The sequence below is a fragment of the Malania oleifera genome, chromosome 3 (assembly GCF_029873635.1).
Source record: "Malania oleifera isolate guangnan ecotype guangnan chromosome 3, ASM2987363v1, whole genome shotgun sequence".
NCBI classification, from domain to species: Eukaryota; Viridiplantae; Streptophyta; class Magnoliopsida; order Santalales; family Ximeniaceae; genus Malania; species Malania oleifera.
The window spans coordinates 17239914-17265350 of record NC_080419.1 but is presented as its reverse complement, the minus strand read 5'-3'; the positions used below and the strand labels follow the sequence as shown (position 1 = coordinate 17265350).

Here is a 25437-nt window from a genome sequence, read left to right as displayed (position 1 = left end):
ATGATACCCTGAGATGAGTTTGGGTCCTCTGTGCTTTAATTTGGAAAATGTCCATCTCCTATCATATATTTCTATGGACCATTTTTTTAGTCTGGGCAGCAGTTTCAAGCTTTTTGGATTTGATGATACCTTATCTCCTGTCTTACATGTTTGACCTTGTTTTATTTTCATTTCTCGTATTTCTCTTTTTTGTTGCAGTTCATGTGGCTTTTCAAGGAGCAAAGAATCGTTGCTCCTCATTGGCGAAACCAACGACCTTACCTCATGGCTGAGAAGGTGTTTCTTTCATTTCTGCGAAGTTTAAAGTGACATTAATATTTAGTTTATGTCATGCATCCATGAGAAAATGCATGGAATCTTTTGGTACTGTAAATATTAAAATCTAAAGAAGAATAAAGTACATTAGGTTAATTATATCCTTCAAAGAATTTATGATACAATTTAAATAAGCCTCAAAACTTGGATATTAGGCTGAATGATTGGTGGTCCTCTCTCTTGATGATGTCACTGTCAATAAACATTAGATAATGAGTTTTCTGAATAATCAATTGAGTGGCTTTATCTTTCCCTTCAAGCAAGCTTTGCTGCCTGTCCATGAAAGAAGGAAACAGGTTATTTTGTCATTTGAGTATAAATTCTTGCCTGTGGGAGCTTGCGTCCCTGTTTTAACACCTTCTGATTGCTTTCATCGTCAAATGTGAAACAGAGACTCAAAATATGGATGAGTATCTGTCTAATAAATCTTGGAAGTTATTTTTCTAAGCACGAATTGAGGAAAATGCTGTACAATCGGAAAGCCAATGTCCATTAAATGGTGGTTGACAGTATGAGGATGATGAGATGGACTACTTGCACTATGAAAAGTATGAAATAAGTAAATAGTCAACGTGACAACCTATGTGTAACAATAGTTGAACAAGGTGAAAGAACGTTGTTTAAGATGGTTCAGTCAAGTGCAATGAAAAAAAGCTGGTATTAGTGACAGAACGCATATATGTTCCAAGTGGTTTGGTTTTTTGCCTTTTGCTGGGGTGTGGTGTAGCAGAGTCTAAACACATTCCCTGTGCTCCTTTTATTTCAGATATTTACGTTGATAGCTTTGGAAGCTAATTTTTAGTTTATTAAATGGTAATTTATAATTTCTTTTGAATCCCTGATTTGTTGATTTGTGAACAGTTCATTCTTATTTTTTTTCCCTTTTTCTTGAGGTCAGGGAGTCACTTCTTAATATTTTCTCCTTTGCTTATTTAGGAATCTAACTCCTGGTTTATTAAATTGTAATGTGTATGTTGTCTACTCTCCCCTAGGTTCATTGATTCTTTAATGTTTTGTCTTTGATACATTGCAGGTTGAAATAGTACCTGATGATTGCAACACTGCAAAATGTACGCTCCTTCTCACCGGTTATTTGCGTGCTCGCAGTCTCTCAGTGAATCAGCTGGTAATTGATCCATCCTTTGGCATGCTTTTGCTGGTCCAATACAATGGTGATGATTTATTCTTCACTAAATCAGGTTCATGTTGCTGGTGTGGGGGATTTTCAATTGGGCAAAATTGAAGTTTTGAAGGATCCATTCCCTTTGAACGCGAGAAAAGAACCAGATGTGATGGATTCGGATGAAGTACATGATGGAGAGGTATTGGCTGTTTCCTTTATAATAAAGCAGTGGAGGTTAGAGTCAGAAATGATCTTGACTTCTTTATTGCTGAGGCTAATTCTTGAGTTTTTTCTTAGTATTATAACTTCATTAAAATTGAAGCTAATTAGAGGAAAAAAGGTTACTTTGTTTTGTAAGCTAGTAATTTGGTTCTAAATCTAAAAAGCATCACGCTGCTGTTGAGCATTCCTGGGTTGCATTTGGTATTTTTTTTTCTTGGTTTCTGTATTTTTTGTTGATTGCATGCATGTTTCTGATTGGAATACTGCTTGATAGGTTGGAATGACAAATGTACAAAACCCTCTTGCCCCCCACCAGCTAGCCACATCTGCCACACACGTCCACACACATGTGCACATTGTTGGATTGAGTGACCTACCTTACATTAAAAAAATTTCTTATGGTCTTTAGGTTTCTCAGATTGTATTAATCTAATCCTTATTTGTTGTTCACTTTATTAAGGCGCATTTAGAACAACACAATTCCTGTTCAGTTGTAGAAAGCATGCTATATTTTCCATTTTCAATTTTATAAAGACTTCCAAAAATGCCATCTTGTGTTTTGAAAATAATAAAAAGTTGTTTCTGAGTTTTCTATACAAATTTTGGAAAACTCAGAAGCAAGGTGGCAATTTTTTTATCATTGGGAAAACTGAAGAAAAATGAGAACTATATCCACAACTGGACAAATCCTTAGGATTTTCTGTTTTACATTTTTGTTTTTTTTTATTTTTTATCGTTCTTGTTTTTTACTTGAACATGTATGATAAGCACTATTGCTACCTTTAGTTTTGTAAACAAAGAAGAAAGAATAAAAGGTTGCTCATTGTGGCTGTAGACGATTGCAGGCAGTGGTTGTTGCTAGAGGAAAATAATAGAATAGAGAAAGAAATTTGAAGGGGCTGGAGAATTTACAAATGATTTTGCCTCCCACTGTATTTAGAATATACCTCGTATACATAAAGGCGTCGTTTGGTTTGCAGCATCATAAATATTCCCTTGGAATGACATCCCTGGGAAGCTCATTCCTGAGTATAGGATGCCTAGCTTCTGGGAATATTTTTGTTTGGTTCGCAATTGTAAGATTCCCAGGAATGTACACAGGATTCCCATACCAATGTTTGGTTCAACATGGGAATCTTAGTAGGTATTTTTGGAAAATGACCATTATACCCTTAACATGTGTCTGACTAATATATGAAGAACAATTATATTTTTCAATTAAAAAACCTAATAAAAATACTTAATTAAATCTCTATACTAAATTTTTTAACGATTATAATTTTAACACGTTTAACACTTGATAATTGATTAATCAAAATAATTCAAGGCAATATAGTATCTAAATATTGACTATTATATTAAATTTTTATAAGACAATAATAATATTACTTTTTTATTTAATAAATTACAAATTTCAATTAAAATGTTAATTACCATAAATATTTACACTTTTATTAGTCATATAAAAAAAATTATATATTTAACTAAGCATTATATATATATTTTTTCTAATTAAAAATGATTAATTTTCATATTAACTTATAATTTTTTTCTTTTATTCTATTATTTTAAATATAATAATAGAGTGTAATTATATCATCTTATAGGGGCATTTTTTCTCAAAATCCAAAATAGTGAAGGCAATTTGGTCTAAAAAGTAGGATTCCCATGGGAATGAGATTCCCCATGAAACTTACCCTTGGGGAGAGGTGGGAATAGGATGCACATGTTTCATGGGAATCCTTTCATTCCTAGAAATGTAAAATATTCCCGCTATGTTAGTTACACATGTTTGAACAAGCGTGGGAATGAGATGCTATGGGCATCACATTGCCAAGAATCTTGAAAGATGCGGCGAACGAAAAGCCCCGAAGAGTTTATAATACACAGGCACAGTAACACAGTAAAGCTTCCTCTCAAGCTTGAGCATATATATTGAATGCTCCGAGCTTGTTAAAAATGAACTTAATCCACAAGAACCCTGAGGAATTAGGCTTAATTTGGTTCCCCTGTGGCCGATGGAAAGGAAATTTTAAGAAGGAACTGATGAAAAGGACCTAATTTAGGTTATTGTAAAATTGCTTGGCCCCCTTGTGAAAAAGGAGCTGTTAGAAAGAACAAACTAATCTTTAGTGTTTGGTGAAAAATCTGTTAAGTACCTGAAAATGTTTAAAATCACCAAAATGGATATGTCATTATAAGAAATGTAATTAATGCGTAGATAACTGTGTAATATTTGAAAATTAGGACACCAATGGATTGAATATTCTGTTAGAAAAGGAGTTAACTTTTAGTTTTAAAAGCTCCAAGTATGTATGTTTTGAAAAGCTAAAACCTAGCTTTTTAAAAACTGAAAAAGCAGTATCAAATGCGTTATACTGAACTTTTTACTTTTTAGAAGGAGTTCACCCAAAACGCAACCTAAATAAACAAATCAGCTAATTAATGCACAGATAATTTTGTAATATTTGAAAAAAAAAAAAAAAAAAAAACTAAGGACAACCATAGAGTAGAATATTCTCTTAGAAAAAAATAGCACTAGATTTTAGCTTTAAAAATCTCCAAAACTGTTAGTTTTAGAGGTTCCTCAAAAAACTAAAACCTAGCTTTTTAGAAGCTGAAAAAGGCATTCTCAACATTTAACTGGTGCAAAGGCCAACAAAAATGGCAGTGTATATATATATATATATATATACACACACACACACACACACATACATACACACGCATTGTTGGGAATTAAGAACAAATTCCCGAAACCTGTGAGAAACAAAATAGAGAAAGAATACACGCCAAAGAAAAACCAATCACACGCACAAGACAGTATTTACGTGGTTCGGAAATTTTGCTTACGTCCACGGAGTTGTAGGGATTTCACTATTATCAGGAAGAAAACACAAAGAGTGCGGTGATACAATGCTCTCCCTCTCGCTCTCTCGCAAGTGCGACCGCTTAACCTTAATCACCCGAAAGTAATGATTTTATATGCTGCAGACAGGGTTCCGAACGGGCTACAAAACGGGCCCAAAAATTTTTCCAGGGGACCCCCACAAGTACGGCTTGTGCCGCTTAGTTCATGAGCGCTGCGGCGCTCCATGGACTAAGCCTTATAGCCCAAGCCGCAGCGCTCATGGACTAAGCCTTAGGATAGAAATCTCTCATTAAAGAAAGGTCGGGTCATCGTCCAGATTTAACGTAATTAGGCTCCACAAAAGCCCAACAAATACTTTCAATCAACTCATCTAAGTTAACAAACTCTTAACATTTAACTGATGCACAAATGCCTTACTGTATATATAATATACCTTGAAGAAGGAACTCTTAACATTTAACTGATGCACAAATGCCATTTTGTTCATTGGTGTGTGTTTAAATAATAAAAGGGCGTCCCTGGCCACAGGGCTCTCTGCTTTGTGAGGGTAGGAGGAGGGTCGTCACAGTGTACGCAGCCTTACCCCTGCTTTTATGAGGTTGTTTCCTTGGACTTGAACCAGAGACCAACCCGTCACAAAAGAGCAACCTTACTGCTGATCCGAGGCCCACCCTCACAAATAACCAAAACTATATACCTAAGTGTAGCCTTTAGTCACTAATCTAGCCTTTAACCTGTTAATAGAACAATATGGGTTTACTTTCATAGTATGCATACTCAGCGACAATCGTCAACAGGCTTATTGTCAAGGTGCCTTGTGAGTTCCCAAATATCATTCATGGTGTATGATTTCTTCTTCAAGTGTAGCTCTCCTCCCAGTGTGACTTGGAAGCATCACATACCAACCTTGGAATAGAAGTGGTTAATAATGTGGTTACAAAATAATAGTATGAAGGGTACAAATAATCATAATATACAAAATGCTGAGCACATGGGGTCAAGAGGACTTACAGCCCATTTATTGACTCAGGGGACAAAAGGAACATGATGATTCTTGTCCAATTGACATGGCTCACACTCTAGACTAGGCACATGGTTCAAAATAGGAACTTGATTCAACTTTTTCGAGGGATGACCAACTTGACAATGAATCTGAAGAGGTGTAACTATGGAAATATTGACAGTTGAAGGTGACAATGAATCAAAGTAGTAAAAATGTCCAGCTTTATGTTCTTTTCCCAAATGTCCTGTTTCTAAATCCTAACAACATGATCAAAGAGAAGGTAGTCAAACAAGTAAATGATTTTGTAAGTTTGCTAAGAGGCATAAAGTTGAAAGGAAAGTTACAGAAAAAAAAAAGGTAGAAAAAACATGTTTGGATGTTCCTGAGCTACGAATGATTTACTTGATCCATTTGCAAGTGTACACCAGGCAATGCATTAGAATTCTTGCATTAGGGGACAAGAATAGGTGTACTGATCTTATGGTTAGTGGTAGTTCAATGTATAACCCCAGGTACCATATGAGAAAAGCTGCAGGTTTACCTAACTGAGCAAGAGATATCGGAAGAGTTGCATGCTGAGAAATCTTATGCTATAGAAATCTTAGAATATTCTCTCTCAGGCAAAACTCTTTGTTCGCCAACTGTTAGAAGTTGCAGCATTAGCTGTTCAAGGGGTTTATCATAAAGGCCTAAATGTCTACAATGATTGCTGTTTCGTGATGTACCTTTATCATGTCCTTCTATACCACCATTGTTTCTTTGACAATCCTGGAGACCTATGCTATCACTAGCCTGTAACTGTTCCACTTTGTGTGATGGAAGCAGAAAGCTCTGCACCAGAGCTAAGAGTGTGAAAAAATATTTCAGGAAGGGACATGGGGTACACGAGATAACTTTAGCAAAGGACGATAGTTTTGCACTTCCAAGAATCTATAATTGAACTGGTTCAAAAATTCAGGCTTCTAGTGAGCCAGAACTTGAACTGTTTTTTATTGAGCTCCGGTTTTTGCATCTCACAGACATCAGCAGTATTGGGTTGCATCTCTCATACTCTACATAGATGCACTTAGTCTCTGTAAAAGATTCAAAAACACAAAGTAAGGATCATACGTGTGAGTCAGATTACTATAATAACAGTTTGGCATAATCCCATATCTTCTTAGGTGCATCAACATGCATTCACATTCTAGCAATGTAACATTCTGTGGAATTCTATAGCAATAAGACAATTAATGCATCCTCCTGAACACTAGGACAGTGGGACCCAAGTGAGGGAGATGTTGTAAATTGTTGTAAAGTGGAAGCAACTAAGTTCTTGGGATTTGTGGACTCCATCATGGAAAATTAAATTTCAACGACTGGAAAGCAACACAGAATACACTAATGCACCAACAACCTAGAACAGCCAACAGATAAAAACAAGGGGTAGAGGCTTATCGCCCATGCCCACCCCTGGATTCACCAAACTCAAACTTGAGCGAGCAAAAAAAGACATGATAACATGATAAGTGAGTTGATGACATGGTGATGCAGGTCAGCATCTTGGAATTATAGCCAACACATAATTTGGGAGAGATAAAAGGAGAAGAGAGAGGAAGAAGAAACAGGAAGAGGAGTGAGGGAAAAATGGGGAATTGAAAATGGAAGAATAGTGTGATTGTGTTTGGGCTCTGTTCAAGTACCAAATGATGCAGAACAGCATGAAGGTTATGCTGTCAAGCGGAGAAATTGGAAGCAATTGAAGAAAGGAAGGAAGAGGGCAAAGAAGAAGAAGAGAGGGGGAAGGAGAAGACACACTTGGGGGAAAACACATGGTAATCTCAATTCAAATTTGACAAATAACCACCTCCCACATGGCTTTCACGCACCATTTATAAGAAAACCAACAACACAGGAAATTGCACATGTACCCCTAAAACTATATGAAATTATCAATATACCCCTAAAATACACAAATATTACAAACAAGGCGCCAAAACACATAATCCTACTACAAGCAAACCAAACACATATAATAAACAACTAATTAACAAAGCACATTGACCGTATTCTTTGACATAGGCCTCCAAATTGGGTCCACAGTGATCCATCCAAATACTTGCTTCTCATCCTACATCACATGGCTTATGGATGGACTAGGCCAACTGAAGTGAAAATGGAGCTTAAAATGGAGCCTCCCACACTGGTGCAAGGGCCATGGGTGGTGATGAGCTTCTGCGGTCCACCTAATCAGCGAGCTCTATCTAGCCTTTTAGATTTTGGTGTTGATTTTTCATAAAATTGACTAGAAAATATCAGATCAGACTGGTGGTGGTGAGAATGGTTTTTCAGCAAGGACTTGATAGTGATAAGAAATCATATGGGTATGGTTGCTCGGCTCCCTTTAGAGTTTTAGGTCTTTAGATCAGTGCTCTGATAACGTGTTAGAAAGAAAAGAAAATAGAGAAGAGAAAATGGGCGTTTCTAGTAACTAGAGAACCTACAAAAGGTTACATCTCCCACTACATTATAATATATCCCATATGCATAAAAGGTCGGTAATACCCCTTAATGCAGAGTAATTCTGCAACAGTTATTAATGGCTCTGACTGATGGTGATTTCTAGTGGCTGCAGCATGCAGTGGTTCTCAATTGTTGTGGCTGATGGTGGTGGCCCCCTTTTTACCACATCATAAAAACACTTGGAAGCAGTTTTCTTTTGCCTTGGTTTTCGGTTATCTCAAATGCACATGTTTGAAAACATATAAACAATACAGCTGTTGGAAACATTTTTTATGCTGCCATTATTTTTATAAAGAAAATAAAAAACTAAAAACAAAACAATACCAAATGCAATTTCAGAAAAATAAGATGATTGTTTAGAAGAAAAAGGCATTCTCATTTTTCTCCTGAAGGAAATGAATAACAGGATCAAACATCTTTGTTCATTTACACTTTAACGTCCAAATAGTGCTTCCTCTAAAGTGTCATTTTATCATATATTACATCAATGCCACATTCTATACATTTTTGCTTGTGTTTTTTGACAAGATACTTTTTAAATTGGCTCAACTTTGTCAAAAATTTCAGTAAATTTTTCAAAAGTTTTACTAATTATTTGAGTGTTTCTTCTTAAATACTCTAGGTCATTTGCTCCTTGGTACCTGATCCTTTGAAGCAAGAACCTCTGCTTGTTGAAAATGTTCCAGATCCTCTTGCGGGAGAGCAGGTATATTGAACAAGCATCAAATCCTTTATCTGTGGGTTCTTATCATAGATTGGTGCATTGCTTCTTAACCTGAAATTTGATGCATCTTACATGATAGCTTTTGGCTTAATATTTGATCATTTCTTTAGTACATTGCCATAAAATGCTGTTTGAGTGACAGCGAAGGTTTTTCTTGCTTGATTATTTATATTGCAAGATTCATCATGTTATATTCAAAATGTCACTCTAATTAAGACATGGATTGACAGAAGTTTTAATTTTTTTATGTAAGAAAATCAATAGTTTATTACATTAATTTGTTCCTTAAAAGTTAAATTCTTTTCTTTTCATGTGGTTCTAGCTGATCCTATTTTTCTATCAAAAGAATTATATCATGCTCGCTTGATTATTTATATTGCAAGATTCATCATGTTATATTCAAAATGTCACTCCAATTAAGACATGGATTGACAGAAGTTTTAATTTTTTTATGTAAGAAAATCAATAGTTTATACATTAATTTGTTCTTTGAAAGTTAAATTCTTTTCTTTTCATGTGGTTCTAGCTGATCCTATTTTTCTATCAAAGGAATTATACTTTTGCTGAAACCGACAAAAATAGATAGTAGGATAACTGGAAACAACCAGATTTATATAGATTTGGTGTGGTTTAACTGGAGAGGAACTACACTATGACAACAGAATTTTTGTATTGGCAATTTTGTGCAATTTTTTTTTTCAGGCTATTCTAGATAATTATCTTTGACAGGATGATCAATTTTTACCATTTAGGATGCCAGTTTTCTTTTCCTTCTGTTGGTGCTTAAGTAGAGGTCCTTCTAATCATAAAATAACTCATACTTCCTAATTTTGAGATTTTCTGTTGAGAGTTACTAATGTTCTGGCAGAACAATTGTTTATTTACCATGATGTTGTTCTCTGTTCAGACCTACCCAACAGAGGGAGAAATGGCTGAGGCAGAAAAAAACCAGAGACTGAAAAGGCAGAGAAAGAGGACCCTTCCTCAAGGCACTTCAGAATACCAGGTCAGCTTTCAATCTTGTGAGATTGATTCTTATTTAAATATTTATGCTTATTACTAAATTCTTATTTAAATGTTGATTATCTTCGCTGATGGATAGCGCCATAACTTGATGGTAATAGATTTATGGATTTTAAATCTTGCAGGCTGCTTGGATTTTGGATGGTACAGATGGAGAGGATTCGGAAAGAGACCATGACAGTGATTTAGATGGTATGGTATTGGATGAAGGACAAAGTGGTTTTCCTGGTCAAGAGAGCACTGGTAATTTGGACGTCGATGATGACCAAGCTTCTCTTTCACTGAACTTGAGGGATTCAGATGAAGAAACTGAAGTTGATTCAATGATGGTGGTGGGTTTCAAGATGACACACACACACACACACACACACACACACTCACACACAGAGTTTAGTTGCCAGTATTGACAATGTTATGCCCCATAAATTGAAGCCTCAAATTTAGCTTAGTTTTCGTTTGCTTCTGTTTTGTTGAACTTGGGGAATTCTGGTGAAGGAACTGAAATTGATTGGGCGATGGAGGTGAATTTTAAGACGTGATAGATGAATTAAGTTATTGTCGCCTCTGTAAGAAGCAACCTTCAGCCTGTATTAACAATGTCATACCCCTTGTGGCATTGTGGTGAAATCCCAATTTTGGAACCCTTTAGTCTAGAATGATATCGGTTTTTTCGTGATTGTTATTCAGGATCATCATTATTATTATCACTGAGGTCAAGCCTAGACCCTACGATAGGGTGTTGAACTCACTTGAAGATAGGGTTGTCTGCATCATGCCCTTCCTAGACCCTGATATGGCATGGAAGCCTTGTATGCTTGGTATCATGTTCCATGATTATTATCACTATTAATGCTGCTGGCATTTAGGTTGGAAAAGTTGTCTTAGCATGTTAGGACCCTAAAATTCCAGTGCAATTGTAAGCCTAAATTTCGATAGGCACTTCAAGAAAAAGTATGCAGAATTGCAATCGATACGTGGGATTTGTTTGAGACACAAATTCAGAGCTCTGAAAACATTAATTTATGCTTGACTTTGCAAAGTGTCTTTATGGATGCTCTGAAATCCGGATTGTGAAATGCTCTCTTTTCATGCAGGAAGATGAAAACCTAACAAGGCAACAGATAGAGGATGAGATAAAAAAAATTAAAGATGCGCATGCTGAAGATGAAGGTACATTTATTTTTTCACAATGACACTCCATTGTATTTTTAGTCATTGGTTGCTGTTAGTGATCACTTTATGAACAACTGAAATGTACAATTTCTGAGATATAACTTTTCAACTGATTCTGATTTTAAAAGGAGCAACCCCACCCACCTGTTTTCCTTGAAATTTTAGAAGTTGATTGAAACTTGTGTTAACTGCCTGACCAAAATTTTTATTTTTTCCCCAGCATAAATTTATGGAAACATTTTGTTATTAAATTAACTCAAGGCTATAAATTCATCAAAATTTTGTTATATTAAATTAATTCAAAGCTATTTAATAATCAGTTGGATCTTAAGTTCTAAATTAACCTGAGGAAATAATATTATAATGTATAGCATTTGATTTTAATACCAAGTATATTGAGTCACCTTTATAGATTTGATGTGAAATAAACTGAAGTATAAAATAAAGCTGTTTTTTGTTCTAAATTATAAAGTTGACTTTCTGGAGACAAAATGTTGTCAAATTTCATTGAGCTATCAACTTTGTTGGTCAAATTTTAGCAAATTTATGATGATGATGATGGTAATAAAAAAAATACAAAAACATAAATTTGTTTTTTGTGGTGAATTTTAATATAATTTGAGCACTTTTTCCCTGCTTTCACATAGGTGCTGATATACTGCATATGTTTGTTTAATGGCTCTTTTGCTGCATTTCAGAATTCCCAGATGAAGTTGACACTCCATTGGATGTTCCTGCTAGAAAGCGTTTTGCGAAGTACAGAGGCCTCAAGTCATTTCGGACCTCATCTTGGGACCCCAAAGTAATTTTTATGATTCTGTCTTGGCACTGTATACTGAATGTGAGGAGCATAAGTAAATAGTAATGTTTTTGCGAATGATTATCAGGAATCTCTGCCATCAGACTATGCTAGAATTTTCGCTTTTGATAATTTTGCAAGGACACAAAAATATGTTCTTGCAAAAGATCTTGATAAGGAGCAAGGGAGCAGGGATGATTGTATACCGCCTAGCACATATGCAAGGCTTCATATAACAGACATCTCTGTTGGTGTTGCTTCCAAATTATGCATACTTGCAAAGACAGTGCCTGTCATAACCTGTGGCCTCTTGCAGCATGAGTCCAAAATGTCTGTACTTCACTTTAGGTAATTTTAATTTTAGTATATTATCATTTTTTTGTCATATAGTGGATGATTCTATTGTAATGCATTATGCGATTTGAGATCTGTTTTGCAATTTTCAGCGTGAAGAAACATGACACATACAGTTCCCCTATCAAAGCCAAAGAAGAACTATTATTTCATGTTGGTTTCCGCCAATTTGTTTCAAGGTAATGTTTTCTAATGTTGCTGACACTAGTTGAATTTATTTGAATAATCTTTTTCTATTTTCTTAAAAATAATTTTGAAATCATCAGGATCTCTTTGGTACGTGATTCTATCATTGGGTTGAAACTGCAATACCATTACACAAGAAGATCAATCATGATAAATTTCCTATCTCAGCTTTAGACCATAAAAACTGCTATAATCATTGAATGAAAGCAGTTTTACTGAGGAAATGACTTATCATTGTGTGGAAATCATTGATAGGGAAGTTTTTTACAATTTGAAAATGTGGGGAATATCTTTCTTTTCACCGTGTCTAGTGCAGAGGTGGTTGTTCTTCCTCCCACTTGTTAGTTGAGAATACAAGAGAGTTTGAATGGCTTGTGCTTTCTACTATGGTGAAAGTCCTCAGTTGAGGGTGTTCAGGGCGTCCTCTTTTTGTGTGACTATTGTCAAACTTGAGGGGACGTACTTTCCTCAGACAGCAGTGCCTACAATAACAAATTATCATTCTGGATGTATGATAGGATTTAGGAAGGTGGCATTTACTGATGACTTTTTGAGTATAGTTTTGAGGAAGTCGTTGAGTCAGCCAGTTAAGAGGGTCCAAGAAAAGGTGTGTATAGAAATATGGGGATCGTGGCTCTTCAAATATTGATCAGAATGGGGTCAAAAGGTAATGGATCAAAATAGTTCCAGTGGCTGGAATGCTAGGAATATTGCCTAATCATATATCCTGAATTGCAGTTTTTGATTTATCTCCATGTCAGCATCAAGTTAATGCTTTACAAGTAATGGATGTGCTGCAGGTTGTCAGTGGTAGTGTTTGTGGTGAGGAGAGAGATCTACTGCAGGGGATATGAGTGGCCTGGAGATCAGTTTGGGAAGAGCCAGGATCTGGGACTACCTTTTCAGCTTGTTAGGAATAAAAAAATTTAATGCTGATTTTAAGAGCAGTGAGCCTGGCAATAATATAGTTGCTGATTATCAACTCAAAGACCATGATTTATTACATAGGGATACAAAGAGACTTGTAGGAAACTTAAAACTAGAAGACTGCACTCAAAATCAATTGGCCGTAACCATAGTTGTTAGAATCTTATGATTCACTATTCGATTCATATGGTTTGTATCAATTCCATACCAAATCGATTCAAATTTTACTAGAAAATCTAAAATCAACTGAATTTCTGTCAAATCTATCAATTCAACTTGTGAATCTAGTGAATTGATATGAATATATCGATTCACACGATTTTAGACTTATCATATCCTGACAAGCCTGACTGGTTTAAAACCCCATTTTTTAATTGTTTTTTTTTTTTAACACGATTAGCTTCCATTCTTCATCTACAGCAGTTTTTAGTACTCCAGGTCTTATGTTGCTTTGACAAAACCATTCTTCACTTTCGGAATGGTTAGCTTGCATTCTTCATCTATGGCAGTTTTTAGTAGGTGTTATGCTGCTTTGACAAAACCATTCTTCACTTTCGGTGTGTAGTGCTATGCCATTTAGAAGGGACAGAAAACACATATTGGTTAAGGTTTTACCCATGCTTTGTTATGTTGTTAAGATTCAAAAATCATTTTTTTAGTGTTTTGTTCATTCATTATCATTTTTAAAGTTAATTATTTTTTTTTCTTTTTTATCAAGAAAGAATATGCATGAAATGTTTTTTTTTTTTTTTTGATTGTTGATAAACACTAAAAGTTCAGTTTTTTAATTATTTTTTCTCAATTTCTTCCCTTAAACAGCAATATGTTCATTTTTTCAATTAATATTTCTTGACTCATTCCCTTACTTTTTATTTGTTCAGGGAAAGCATATAGGTGAAATGTGATTCTTTTTGTTGTCAAAATGTAAATGACTTAGTGCCATTTTGCTTGTTTATATATCAATATATGCATGCTATTTATTTTGGAAATTTGTACTGAATCTTACGATTCAATTTGATTCTTGATTCCCGATTCCCAAAATTGGAATTTTGATTCATGATTCGAATCTCAATTTGACAACTATGGGCTATAACTTCTTTGGAAAACTCCAACTAATGTGTAATTTAATCTGCTGGAAAGATGATTTTTTTCAACTTTATGACTTAATTGTTGAGGTTCAACGGCAGAAAGATCATGATTTTGTCCAGTAGAGTTTCAAGGAGAATCAGCCGTAACAGTAGATGGGCTTTGGTTCACAAGCCTTTTGTTATTCCCATAGAAAAAGGGTCTTGGGTCTAAGTTGAATGGGTGACCTAGATTGGGTTTAAATCCAGATGAAGTGGCCAAATTTAAGTCTCAGCATCTTGACGAGGCGTGAGGCCAGAGGCCTTCAGAACAGTTTGATAAGGCGTAGTAGCATTACAAAGAGCTGGGAGTTCTGCAGGAATGGCTCTGGCAACTAGTGACAACCTTTTGTTGGATGAAGGGCTGCTCTGGTTTTGTGTGCAGAGCTGAGGCATCTGACAATTTGAATATAATCTAGGTTCCTGCGTTGGTCTTCATGGTTCTGGGCAGAAGTAACTGAGAAGACAAGTGGATCTCAATCTGACACACCCTTGACTCTGGTGCTATGCAGGGGCGTCAGATTGGTGTGCATAATAGATTGATGGATGGGGGGAGGGAGTTGTGCCAAAGCTTTGGGGAGGGAGGAAGGAGCAGTAACATATTTGGATGAGTTGAGTTTTAAGCTCAATTCTATGATTGTTGGTTTAGGCAATGTATAAATTGGACTCACTTTAGTTTAATTGTGACCCATGGAAGTTCATGATCCAAGTTGCTTGTCTTTTCTTCCCCCTCACCCGTTTGAAAGTTGGGAACATATTAGGGTTTGGCTTTGGATGCTTGGATGGGTGAGGGTTCTTTGGAGCTGGCGGTGCCTCACTTGTTTAGACTTTTAAGCCTTCACAATGCACCTATCACCACTTTTTTCTCTTTTGAGGGGCACTTTCTTTCTTGAGATTTCCATTTTCTGAGGGATCTCACGATCAATGAACCTTCCATTTTACCTAACACTCTGGATCATTTTTTTTTTTTTCCCAATTAATAGGGAAATGAGAGGGTTTGGAGGGTGATTCCTCTTGCATATTTTCCACTATCTTTTTTCCTCCACCTCCTCAAATCCTCTTCCCCCAAATTTTTCCTTTGGGGCCGCATCATTTGGAAGGCTGAGGTTCCTTTCAAGATTTGGATTACCTTATCTTTCATTGCAAGGTGGCATCCCATCTCTGGAGTGCCCTTTTTTAAGTGAATTTAAGATGTCTTCCCAAGCGGTGGGCGATTTCTTGGTGGTGAGATATTGGGGCTTGGGCAAAGGAAGGAAGGAGTTTTATGGCACAGAAATGCTCATAAGGGAAGTCATCTATGTTGGTTGGCGATTAGGTGGATGAGGGTGTGGAAGTTTTTGGAGCTAGAGCTGAGGGAGAAAAGGAAGAAATGTTTTGTTTTTATTCCTGGAGGTGCAAAAGGTAATGGCTGGTTAATATTTGCAGGTGAGTTCTGTGAGTTCATGAAGGTGTATCGTCTTTGAAGAAGCTGGTGCAGCAAGCTCTTCACATCCCAGGCTGTGGAGTAAGGTGGTATTGGAAGGTAAATCAGGTGAAGGCAAAGTATGTTTGAAATCAGATCATTTATGTTTTCGGTGTTGGGGAGACATGCGATTTAAGGATTCCGGAGAGATGGTTCCTGATAATTTTACTTCATGCCTTGAGGAGAACATCCAAAAGGTGCAAATGCATAGGGCTCTTATGGTTGCTGTGAGCGTAGCAGAGGCGGCTAGGATTGCTGTTGGGGAAGATGAGGGCACAAGGGCTGGGCTGGATCTGCTGGTCTCATCCTGGACTTGGGCCAGGTATATGAGAAAGGAAGTTCCTTTTTTTATTTTTTGATAATAAAAAAGGTATATTAGATAGACGAGAAATTACAATGAAAGAGGACAAGAGGTCCATCCCACAAAAATAAAATAAAATAACTAAAATAAAAATAAAAAGAAAAAGAAAAATTAACTATTAAACAAGAAACCCCCTCGTCAATCCTTTTCTTTCATAGTTCACTGAACTCTTCAAGTTAGCTAACTCCTGTTGACCCTTTTTAGCTCTGTTTTTACAGTCATCAAGACACTTCATTTCCCCCAGGAACACAAAACTTTAAATCCAATTTATCCATGAGATCTTGAACTTCAAAATTCTCCCCTAAAATCTCCTCCACTAGTGTTGGTTAAATACCATCCTTGCTGCTGCAGTTCATTAACCAAATTGTCATTTTCAAATATGAGATCCCCTCCAATCCTTCCAAAGTGGATGTGGTGTACATATAATAAGTCCCCTAAACTGTCGTTGGAGTCAGAAACATATCCATATTGTACCGTAATTTCATCCAATAGTCCACCACAATCAAGATCACTCAGATAATTGCTTTCATTATTTTATAAATGCCCCCATTTCAATACCTCCTTTCCTTTGCTAACCCCATCACAAGAATTGCCCATCTCTTTCTTAGCATTAATGTCTTCCACAATAACTATCTCTCCTTCTTTCTCTTTAAAAATCTTTGGCACTACCTAACCAGAGTGCTCTCTTTTTTCTTTGAACAATTTTTTCATATCTGCACCCATCTGCGCAATCTTCCAGCAAGTATAATCCTTGGGACCCTTAGATCCCTTTGCCTTGAGGTCTGAGGCATCTGATATCCCACCCAAAACACCATCTTCATTGTAAACGTTTGCTGCAGCATCCTCTTGCTCCAGAACATGATCATCAACCAAACTCCAGAATTGTTTGAAACACAGGAGTTTCCTTCATTACCTCTTTCTCTTGAACCCTTTCAGCACTGTTGCTTCTTTCTGAATATGTCAAACCCTCTTGGTCATCTAGAATCTGCTTTGAAACTGAACATTGCAAGGTATGATTTTTACCTGGAATCTTCTTGGAAGACAGCATACCTGTTATGCCCCTTGTCTGCCTACACCGATTAATGGGAGAATTCTGGGTTTGAAATGCAGAAAACTTCTGATCTTCCTCTACCTGACCTCCACTGTCTGGTAATTGATGCTCTAGCTGAGAGGATCCCTCTGTAGCAGCTTCATGCAAGTGCTCTCTTTTTGATCTATCACTCACAGCCAAACATTCTTGGTGGTCTTTGGAAATTTCATCGGAAGGACCCTCTTGGGCACTAATTGAGACCTGAACAGTTCCTTGAACATTTACACCAGGCTCTTGGGCCTGGCCACATTATTCATACAATGGGTCTGTTTAAATGAATGGTCTATCTGAGAATGGCCGAACTCAGAAGAAACCTCCTTTGTTTCCAAAGGATGGCCCAAATTGTTTTTACCAAGACTATGGGCTTGTTCAATTAGTTGGCCCAACTTAGTTAAGAAAGAAACTGCTCCTTTCTTAGTTACCTGGCCTAGGTCCAAGACGAAAATAAAACTCCCCAGCCCAATATTCTGTCTCATCCTCTCTAAGCACAACCCTAGCCGCCTTTAGTAGCTTCCACACTCCTTCTGAAACCCTAGATACCTGACTGTGTGGACATTATTCTCCGATCAAACAGCTGCAAGCTGATTAACGGTGACTGTTGCTGGCTTCGGAAGCTCAACCTTGTTCATCTGAGCCCCACTGCCACACCTACAGCACCTGTCTTCCTTATCAGCTGCCATAACTCTACCTACAGAGACAGTTTGATGATCGTGAAGATTTAACTAATCATTATTTGGGCCTTTCTATGGGTCCCAAAGAGAGTTCTTCTTATCAAGGGTTTTCTTAGGCCGGTCTTGCTTCTAAAAAGACCCATTGTGAGGGTATGAATGACCAGGTTCATCTCAGGTCCAATCCCATTAGTGATCAGGTCCATTCCCCTGGCCAAAATTCACAGAAGTCAGAAAAGGGAGTTTGGAGCAGTCAGATAATTAACGAATTCAAAGGCCTCTCTCCAAGTATACAAGAAAAATTTAGAGTCGATATGCATTCAGTGTTTTATCAGGAAGACTTTGGTTTCGAAAACCATTTGGGAAGAAAATGATGATATTTATGTGTGTCAGATCGGTTGTTGATTTGGGCTTTGCAGAAGGGTTAGAGGCTGGTATATCCAGCAGTAATGGAAAAAAAGAAGCTGGTTTGGATACAAAATCTTATACTTCAGGTTTTAAATCTAAAAAATATAAGGGCCCAAAGGTGTATGCTCGCAGAAGGCTGCTCTTATGGGTGCAGAAATGAGGAAAGTATATGATGCAAAGAGAGAGTATTCCGGTGAGAAAATGTCAAATATTTTACAAATAGATTCTGCAGGCGATTTAAGTATCGTAGAAGATGGACTTGCTAAGATGAAGGATATAGGAAATAATGGAACTAAAAAAGAAAATGAGATAAAGACACATTGAAAGCATAGAAGGGTCAAAAGGAGCTTGCAAATCTGAAGTGCTTGGTCAATTACGATGGAAGGGTTTGAAAGGGGTTTCCTTGTTTAATTGTTCTTTCTGATTATTGTCTTTTTGCTTTTTGCTTTTTTTTTTTCTTTCTTTTATTTTTTGATTTTTTGCTTTTTTATTTTTTTAGGTGGACTTCTTGCTCCCTTAGTTTGTAACTTCTTCTTCTTGATCTAGTCCTCTCTTTGAAACAAGGGGCACTTTCGGTTTTCTCGGCGCTTGAAACAATTTTTTACCTTCTTTTATTATCTAAAAATAAATTTATAATTGTTCACCTTTGTTTTCTTTTGATCTTTGGACGACATCTTGTTCTCCCCCTATTGTACCATTTTTGGCTAGCAGTAGCTGGTAGTACATTTTTCCTTAAAATTTTTTAACATTAATGGCATGAAGAAAATGTTTGAGGTAAGCAAGGTTGTTAAAATTGGGATCCTTCATGGGATCACTGGAACAGTTGGCAGGATCGATTGTAGGATGAGCTTGAGGATCATCAGATTCTACAACCGATAGAAAATAGATATAAAATGCATCTACATGTCATTTTTCACAAATTTAAAGTTTATAAGCCTAAAAAATTATCTAGCAAGTGTTCAGTACTAGGAAATAGGGTAGGAGTAAATAGGGTTCCACTCCTACCCTTCAACCATAGGTCTACCCTTTAACTTCCTTAATAATTAAATTGGAAGAAATACAATGATCTCGTTTGCGATCAATCTAGGATTAGAAGAGACTTCAATGTCTCAACTCTAATTCCCTCTCTAAATTTTTCCTTATCGTATCATTAGTTGTCAATGGAAAAACTTAGTGTTGCAATTACCCTCTCTGGACCATTTAAATTTAGTATTTTGCCTTAAAATTCTATCATCCTATTTTTGCAAATCAATCTCTCAGCTAAGATGTTAGATTTCCTAAACTTGTTATCTCCAAAAACGTCCAGATTCCACTTCTTCAAAACTCATTTTCAATGTTTGAGTTTTTCCCATAATTTTCAAATCGAGATTCAAATTGTGAATCAAAATCCCAATTTCATGAATCGAGAATCAAATCTAATCAAATTGTAAGATTCAATGCAAATTTTGAAAAATCGATTCCAAATGACATGCTCATATGCACAACAAAATAAAATAGTAAAACACATTGAAATTTCAACAAATATGGACTGATCATGTTTCTAATTGGAATGACACTTGCCTGTAAAGCAAGTTTTGTAGGTCCGAATTCTACCATGATTTATTTAATTCAAACATATAGTAGAAAAAACTAACGAATGACTTTTTGTATTATGTTGTGTATAATGTCATTACATACTGCTACTTTTATACATAAAGTCAGGTGCCTATAAATAGAAAGAAATCAACTCACACTCTATACAATTAGTTCTAGGAAATTATAGCTATTAAGGCAAGTCTAATTTAGGAAACTAATTGTGATTCTCAGCACACTCTATATTTAGAGTTGCCGAGAATAGTAGCTTTCCATATGTGGCAGAACTTCAACACTCCCCCTCAAGCTGGCGAATAGATGTCAAATCATTCCAAGCTTGTCGACCAAAGCTTCATAAGTCTTACTGTCTAGCCCTTTAGTAAATAGATCTGCCACTTGTTGAGCTGTAGGGATATATGGCATATACACTTCTCCAGACTCAATTTGCTCTCTAATGAAGTGTCTATCAATCTCAATATGTTTAGCTTTTTCATGTAGTACCGGATTGTGAGCTAATGAGATTGTTGACTTGTTGTCACAGTAGAGCTTCATGGCCATTGATGTTCATTCACAGGTCCTTCAAGATTAGTTTAATCCACATTATCTCATCTAATTCTTTAGCTAGGGTTCGGAATTCTGCTTTTGTACTGGATCTAGCAACAACATTTTGCTTCTTAGTCTTCCATGTAACTAAGTTTCCTGCCATATACACACTATATCCTGTAGTGGATCTTTTATCATCCATACATCCTACCCAATCTGAGTCGGTATAGACTTCTACATTCAGTGTATCATGTTTTTTGTATAAGATGCCCCCTGGGCATGACTTCAAATACCTTAGGATTCGATTCATAGCTTCCATATGTTCTTTACCAGGACACTGCATGAACTTGCTCACATAACTTGCAGCAAAAGCAATATCAGGTCTAGTGTGTGATAGGTAAATTAATCTACCAACTAACCGCTGATATCTTCTCTAATCAACTGCTTCATCCCCTTCATTCACTCTTAGCTTGGCATTTGCTTCAATTGGAGTTCCTGCTAATCTACTTCCATCCATCTCAACCTCTTTTAATAGATCAAGAACATATTTCCTTTGAGCGATCAAAATACCCCGTTTAGATTTGGCAACTTCTATTCTCAGAGAATACTTTAGATTTCCGAGGTCTTTGATTTCAAATTCTCGGGCCATCCTCAGTTTCAAATTCTCAATTTCTTCTTTATCATTCCCTGTAACAATAATATCATCTACATATACAATCAGGAATAAAGTATGATCACCTTGACTCTGCCTATAACCCATTCCTCTTATGAACCTTGTAAATCTCCCAAACCATGTTCTAGGTGACTACTTTAGTCCATATAAGGATTTCTGAAGGTGACACACTTTCCCCTTTTCGCCTTCTCTTGTTAGCCTTGTCAAAGTATTGTGTGAAAGGCCGAAATTGTCTGTCCTTGAGTTCTGTATATTATATAGACTTTACAAGAATGCTATACATGGAAAGCAAATAAGGTCCCACATGATTCTAGCCCTATATATGTAAACTATAATCTGTCAATGGAAAGCAAACAATTTCCTGCATGATTCTAGCCCTATACTTGTAAACTATAATCTGTCAAATAATATATGCTAACTGTACAAAATAATGAATGGAGAAATAAGGAAATAATTGTTGGCTGAAATAAGGAAACAAGCGTGGACAGCAAAGCTTTTGCTGTCCGTTGACGGCCCCCCTCAAATTGATTCGGGTTGATCAACAAGCATCAATTTGCTACTTAGGAAGCAATGTCGATGACGAGTGAGAGCCTTGGTGAAGATATCAACAATTTGTAATTCAGTGGAAACATGTGGAAGAGTGATAACACGAGCTCCAAATGCTTCACGGATAGAGTGGCAATCAACTTCAATATGCTTTGTGCGCTCATGATAGACAAGATTGGCCATGATCTGAATAGCAATCGTATTATCAGCATGTAGAGGTGTAGGATTGGTCTCATAAAAAATCTAGCTTAGCAAGCAAACCTTGAAGGCAAATAATTTCAAAACAAGCAAGAGACATCGCCCGGACAGCCTGTTGGAACGAATATTCTGACTCTTTGGAACGAATATTCTGATTTGGTTACTGCGGATGTTCCTCTGCCTTGAGTATGAATCCGTCTGCTCTTCTTTGCTGAATCGCTCTCTTGTTCCTTCTCTTGATGTTTGTTTTGGTGAGTTATTTCGTGAAGAACGACGAATTAGTACTTAAGTTACTATGGAGCAATTTCATGGTAGTTCAAAGTCTGTCCTTGTGGCTTATGTTGCTCAATGACGAGGACCACCTGCACATTCTAGCACCTTGCAGTGTTTTTGCTATAAGGAATTTGGGCATATTGCTGCTAATTGTTCCAAGAAATATTGCTCTTATTGCAAGAAGGGTCACATTATCAAAAATTGTCGTATCTACCCTCAGAATCGTCAAGCCCAGGCATTTCAGACTTCTTTTATTGTTTCCCCCACAGTGACTTCTGTGGCCCCTGGCTCTTCTTCAGGTGACTCCTCTGTTCTTGCACCTCCTGCAGCGAGTTACTGTACACCCGAAATGGTGCAACAGATGCTAATTTCGGCATTATCAATAATGGGGTTCCAAGGTAACAATTCTACTGAACTCTGGTACATGGACTCGAGTGCCTCTAATCACATGAAGAATAATCCTACTACCGTGTGCCATGTTCGGCCCTATGCTGGTCAATCTGCTATTCACACTGCCAATGGTAGTTCTTTGCCAATAGCTGCTGTCGGAGATACCTTTTCTAAGTTCACTGATGTGTTTCTTGCTCCTCGGCTTTCCACAAATCTTATTTCTGTTGGTCAATTAGTTGATAACAATTGTGCTGTTAATTTTTCTAGTGATGGTTGTCTTGTGCAGGACCAGGTAACGGGGGAGCCGATTGCCAAAGTACCTAAAGTGGGGCACTTGTTTCCATTACTTTTGCCCTGTTCCAGCACTTTCTTCAGTTTCTTCTAATTAGTCTTTTGCTTGTAATAATGCATCAAATCTTAGTATGGTGTGGCATCATCGTGTAGGCCAAATACTCAGATCTTATCTCATGTATTGAACTCTGGTTTACTTGGTAATAAAGAACATTCTTCTTTATCTCTTGAGTGTGCTTCTTGCAAATTTGGTAAAAGCAAAACTCTTCCCTTCCCTTTACATGCTAGTAGAGCCTCTCAGTGCTTTGATCTTATTCATAGTGATGTTTGGGGACCTTCCCCAGTTAGTTCACATGAAAAATTTAAATATTATGTGACTTTTATTGATGATCATAGTAGATTTACTTGGGTCTACTTTCTTCACTCTAAATCTGAGATTTTTCGTACTTTCACTGAGTTTTTAGCATATGCTGACAATCAATTTTCTGCTTCTATTAAGACATTACGCACAGATTCCGATGGTGAATATTTGTATATTGAGTTTCAGGCCATTTTTGGCTTCTTAAGGTATTATTCATCAACGTTCATGTACCGCTACTCCCCAATAAAATGGAGTAGCTGAACGCAAAAATCGTCATCTCCTAGATGTGGTACGTACTCTCTTGCTAGAATCCTCTGTTCCATCCATGTTTTGGGTTTAGGATTTAAAAACTGCTACTTATCATTTACTTTTTCAAGTCCTACTCATGGAGTCTCCCTATTTTCGCTTATTTGCTAAGCAACCTAGTTACGATAACCTTTGTACCTTTGGTTGTGTATGTTTTGTTCATTTACCTCCTCATAAGCGACATAAATTATTTGTTCAATTTGTTCGATGTGCATTCTTGGGATATAATGTGTGTCAACAGGGATTTGTTTGCTATGATCCTACATTACATCATACACGTATTTATAGGAATGTTATTTTCTTTGAAAATCAACATTTCTTTCCTGTGTCCTCTGTGCCCTGCTCTTCTACTGTGGCTCTCTCCTCCTTTGAGCAGCAGTTCTCGGATCTTGATTAAGTCAGTTCTCGCTTTAAATTAGATATTGCGTATACGAGAGGCTTTCGCCCACAGTCTCTTCCGGTGGCTCACCTGATATCGGATCCTACCACGCTCTAGATTCAGTCAGTTGTAGCACCTCCAGAGCCTTTGGTACGTAGCTTTCCTCAAGTGTCTGTACCTCCAAATAAGTATAGGTTTCCCTCTTCTAATTCTGGCAATTCTATTTTAGCTCCTACTGCTGAATTGTCCAATTTTGATATTCTCACATCCTACTCACTCTGCCAAGGATGATTGTTGGCGACAAGCTATGCAGGAAGAAATTGCCGCCTAAAGGCTTTCACACCTGGGACATTGAGCCTTGTCCTCCCACCATTGTTCCTTTGGGTTGCAAATGGGTTTACTCGGTCAAGGTCTGATTTGATGGAAGTTTGGATCGTTACAAAGCTTGCCTTTTTGCACTTGGGAATAATCAAGAATATGGTGTCAATTATGAAGAGACCGTTGCCCCTGTGGCTAAGATGACTACTATTCATACGATTCTAGCTCTTGCTACTTCCAGTTATTGGTCACTACATCAGATGGATATCAAGAATGCTCTTCTTCACGGGGATCTTAAAGAGTGTATTTATATGAAGCCACCCTCGGGTTTGTTTCCCTCTCTAACTTCACAAATGTGTAAGCTTTGTCACTCTCTTTATGGTCTCCAACAAGCTCCAAGGGCTTGGTTTGATAAATTTCGCACCACTTTATTACAATTTTCATTCAAGCAGAGCAAGTATGATACTTCATTGTTTCTTTGGAAATCAGACATAGATATTGTTATTCTTTTGGTTTATGTTGATGATATTGTGATCACTGGTTCTGATTCTGCTTTACTTGGTCAGCTCAAGACTCATCTCTTCCTTTCATATGAAAGATCTTGGGTCTCTCACTTATTTTCTTGGTCTTGAGGTGCATCGTAGTCCTCTGATATTTCACTCAATCAACATAAGTATGCTAGTGACTTGGTGGCTACAGTCGGCCTTCAGGAGGCTACTTTTGTTGATACTCCCATGGAATTAAATGCCAAGCTTCGCAAAGAGGAAGGTGACTTGCTTGTTGATCCCAGTTTATACCAGAAGATGGTGGGTAGCCTTGTTTATCTCACCATTACTAGACCATACATTTCTTTTGTTGTACAGCAAGTCAGCCAGTTTCTTCACACTCCTTGTCATCTTCATTTGGCTGTTGTCCATAGGAGGGCACTTTTTCCAGTGGTTTATTCTTCCCTGCAGGCAATTCTACTCGCCTTGTTGCTTATAGCGATGCTGATTGGGCTGGTTGTGCGGATACACGTCGCCCCATCTCTAGTTGGTGTGTGTTCTTAGGTGATGCATTGATATCTTGGAAGAGTAAGAAGTAAGACAGATTTTCTAAGTCATCTACGGAATCAAAATACCGAGCGATATCTTTTACTTGTTATGAAATTATTTGGCTTCGAGCTTTGCTTGCTGAGCTAGATTTTTCTGAGACCGATCCTACACGATAATACGAGTAATATTCAAAATCACGGTCAATCCTGTCTATCAT

The 25437-nt window shown here is 37.0% G+C and overlaps 1 protein-coding gene across 4 annotated transcripts in view; it reads left to right on the top strand.

Moving 5' to 3' along the window:
* LOC131150170 (uncharacterized) overlaps positions 1–25437 on the top strand; it is a 54178-nt gene that overhangs the window by 13604 nt on the left and 15137 nt on the right. For all 4 annotated transcript variants that reach the window (XM_058100755.1, XM_058100757.1, XM_058100756.1 and 1 more), the window contains 10 exons: positions 199–276; positions 1349–1441; positions 1515–1637; positions 8660–8743; positions 9669–9767; positions 9910–10116; positions 10879–10954; positions 11656–11759; positions 11845–12104; positions 12203–12289. In XM_058100755.1, coding sequence (XP_057956738.1) covers positions 199–276; positions 1349–1441; positions 1515–1637; positions 8660–8743; positions 9669–9767; positions 9910–10116; positions 10879–10954; positions 11656–11759; positions 11845–12104; positions 12203–12289 — 1211 coding nt within the window. The remainder of the gene's footprint in view (positions 1–198; positions 277–1348; positions 1442–1514; positions 1638–8659; positions 8744–9668; positions 9768–9909; positions 10117–10878; positions 10955–11655; positions 11760–11844; positions 12105–12202; positions 12290–25437) is intronic.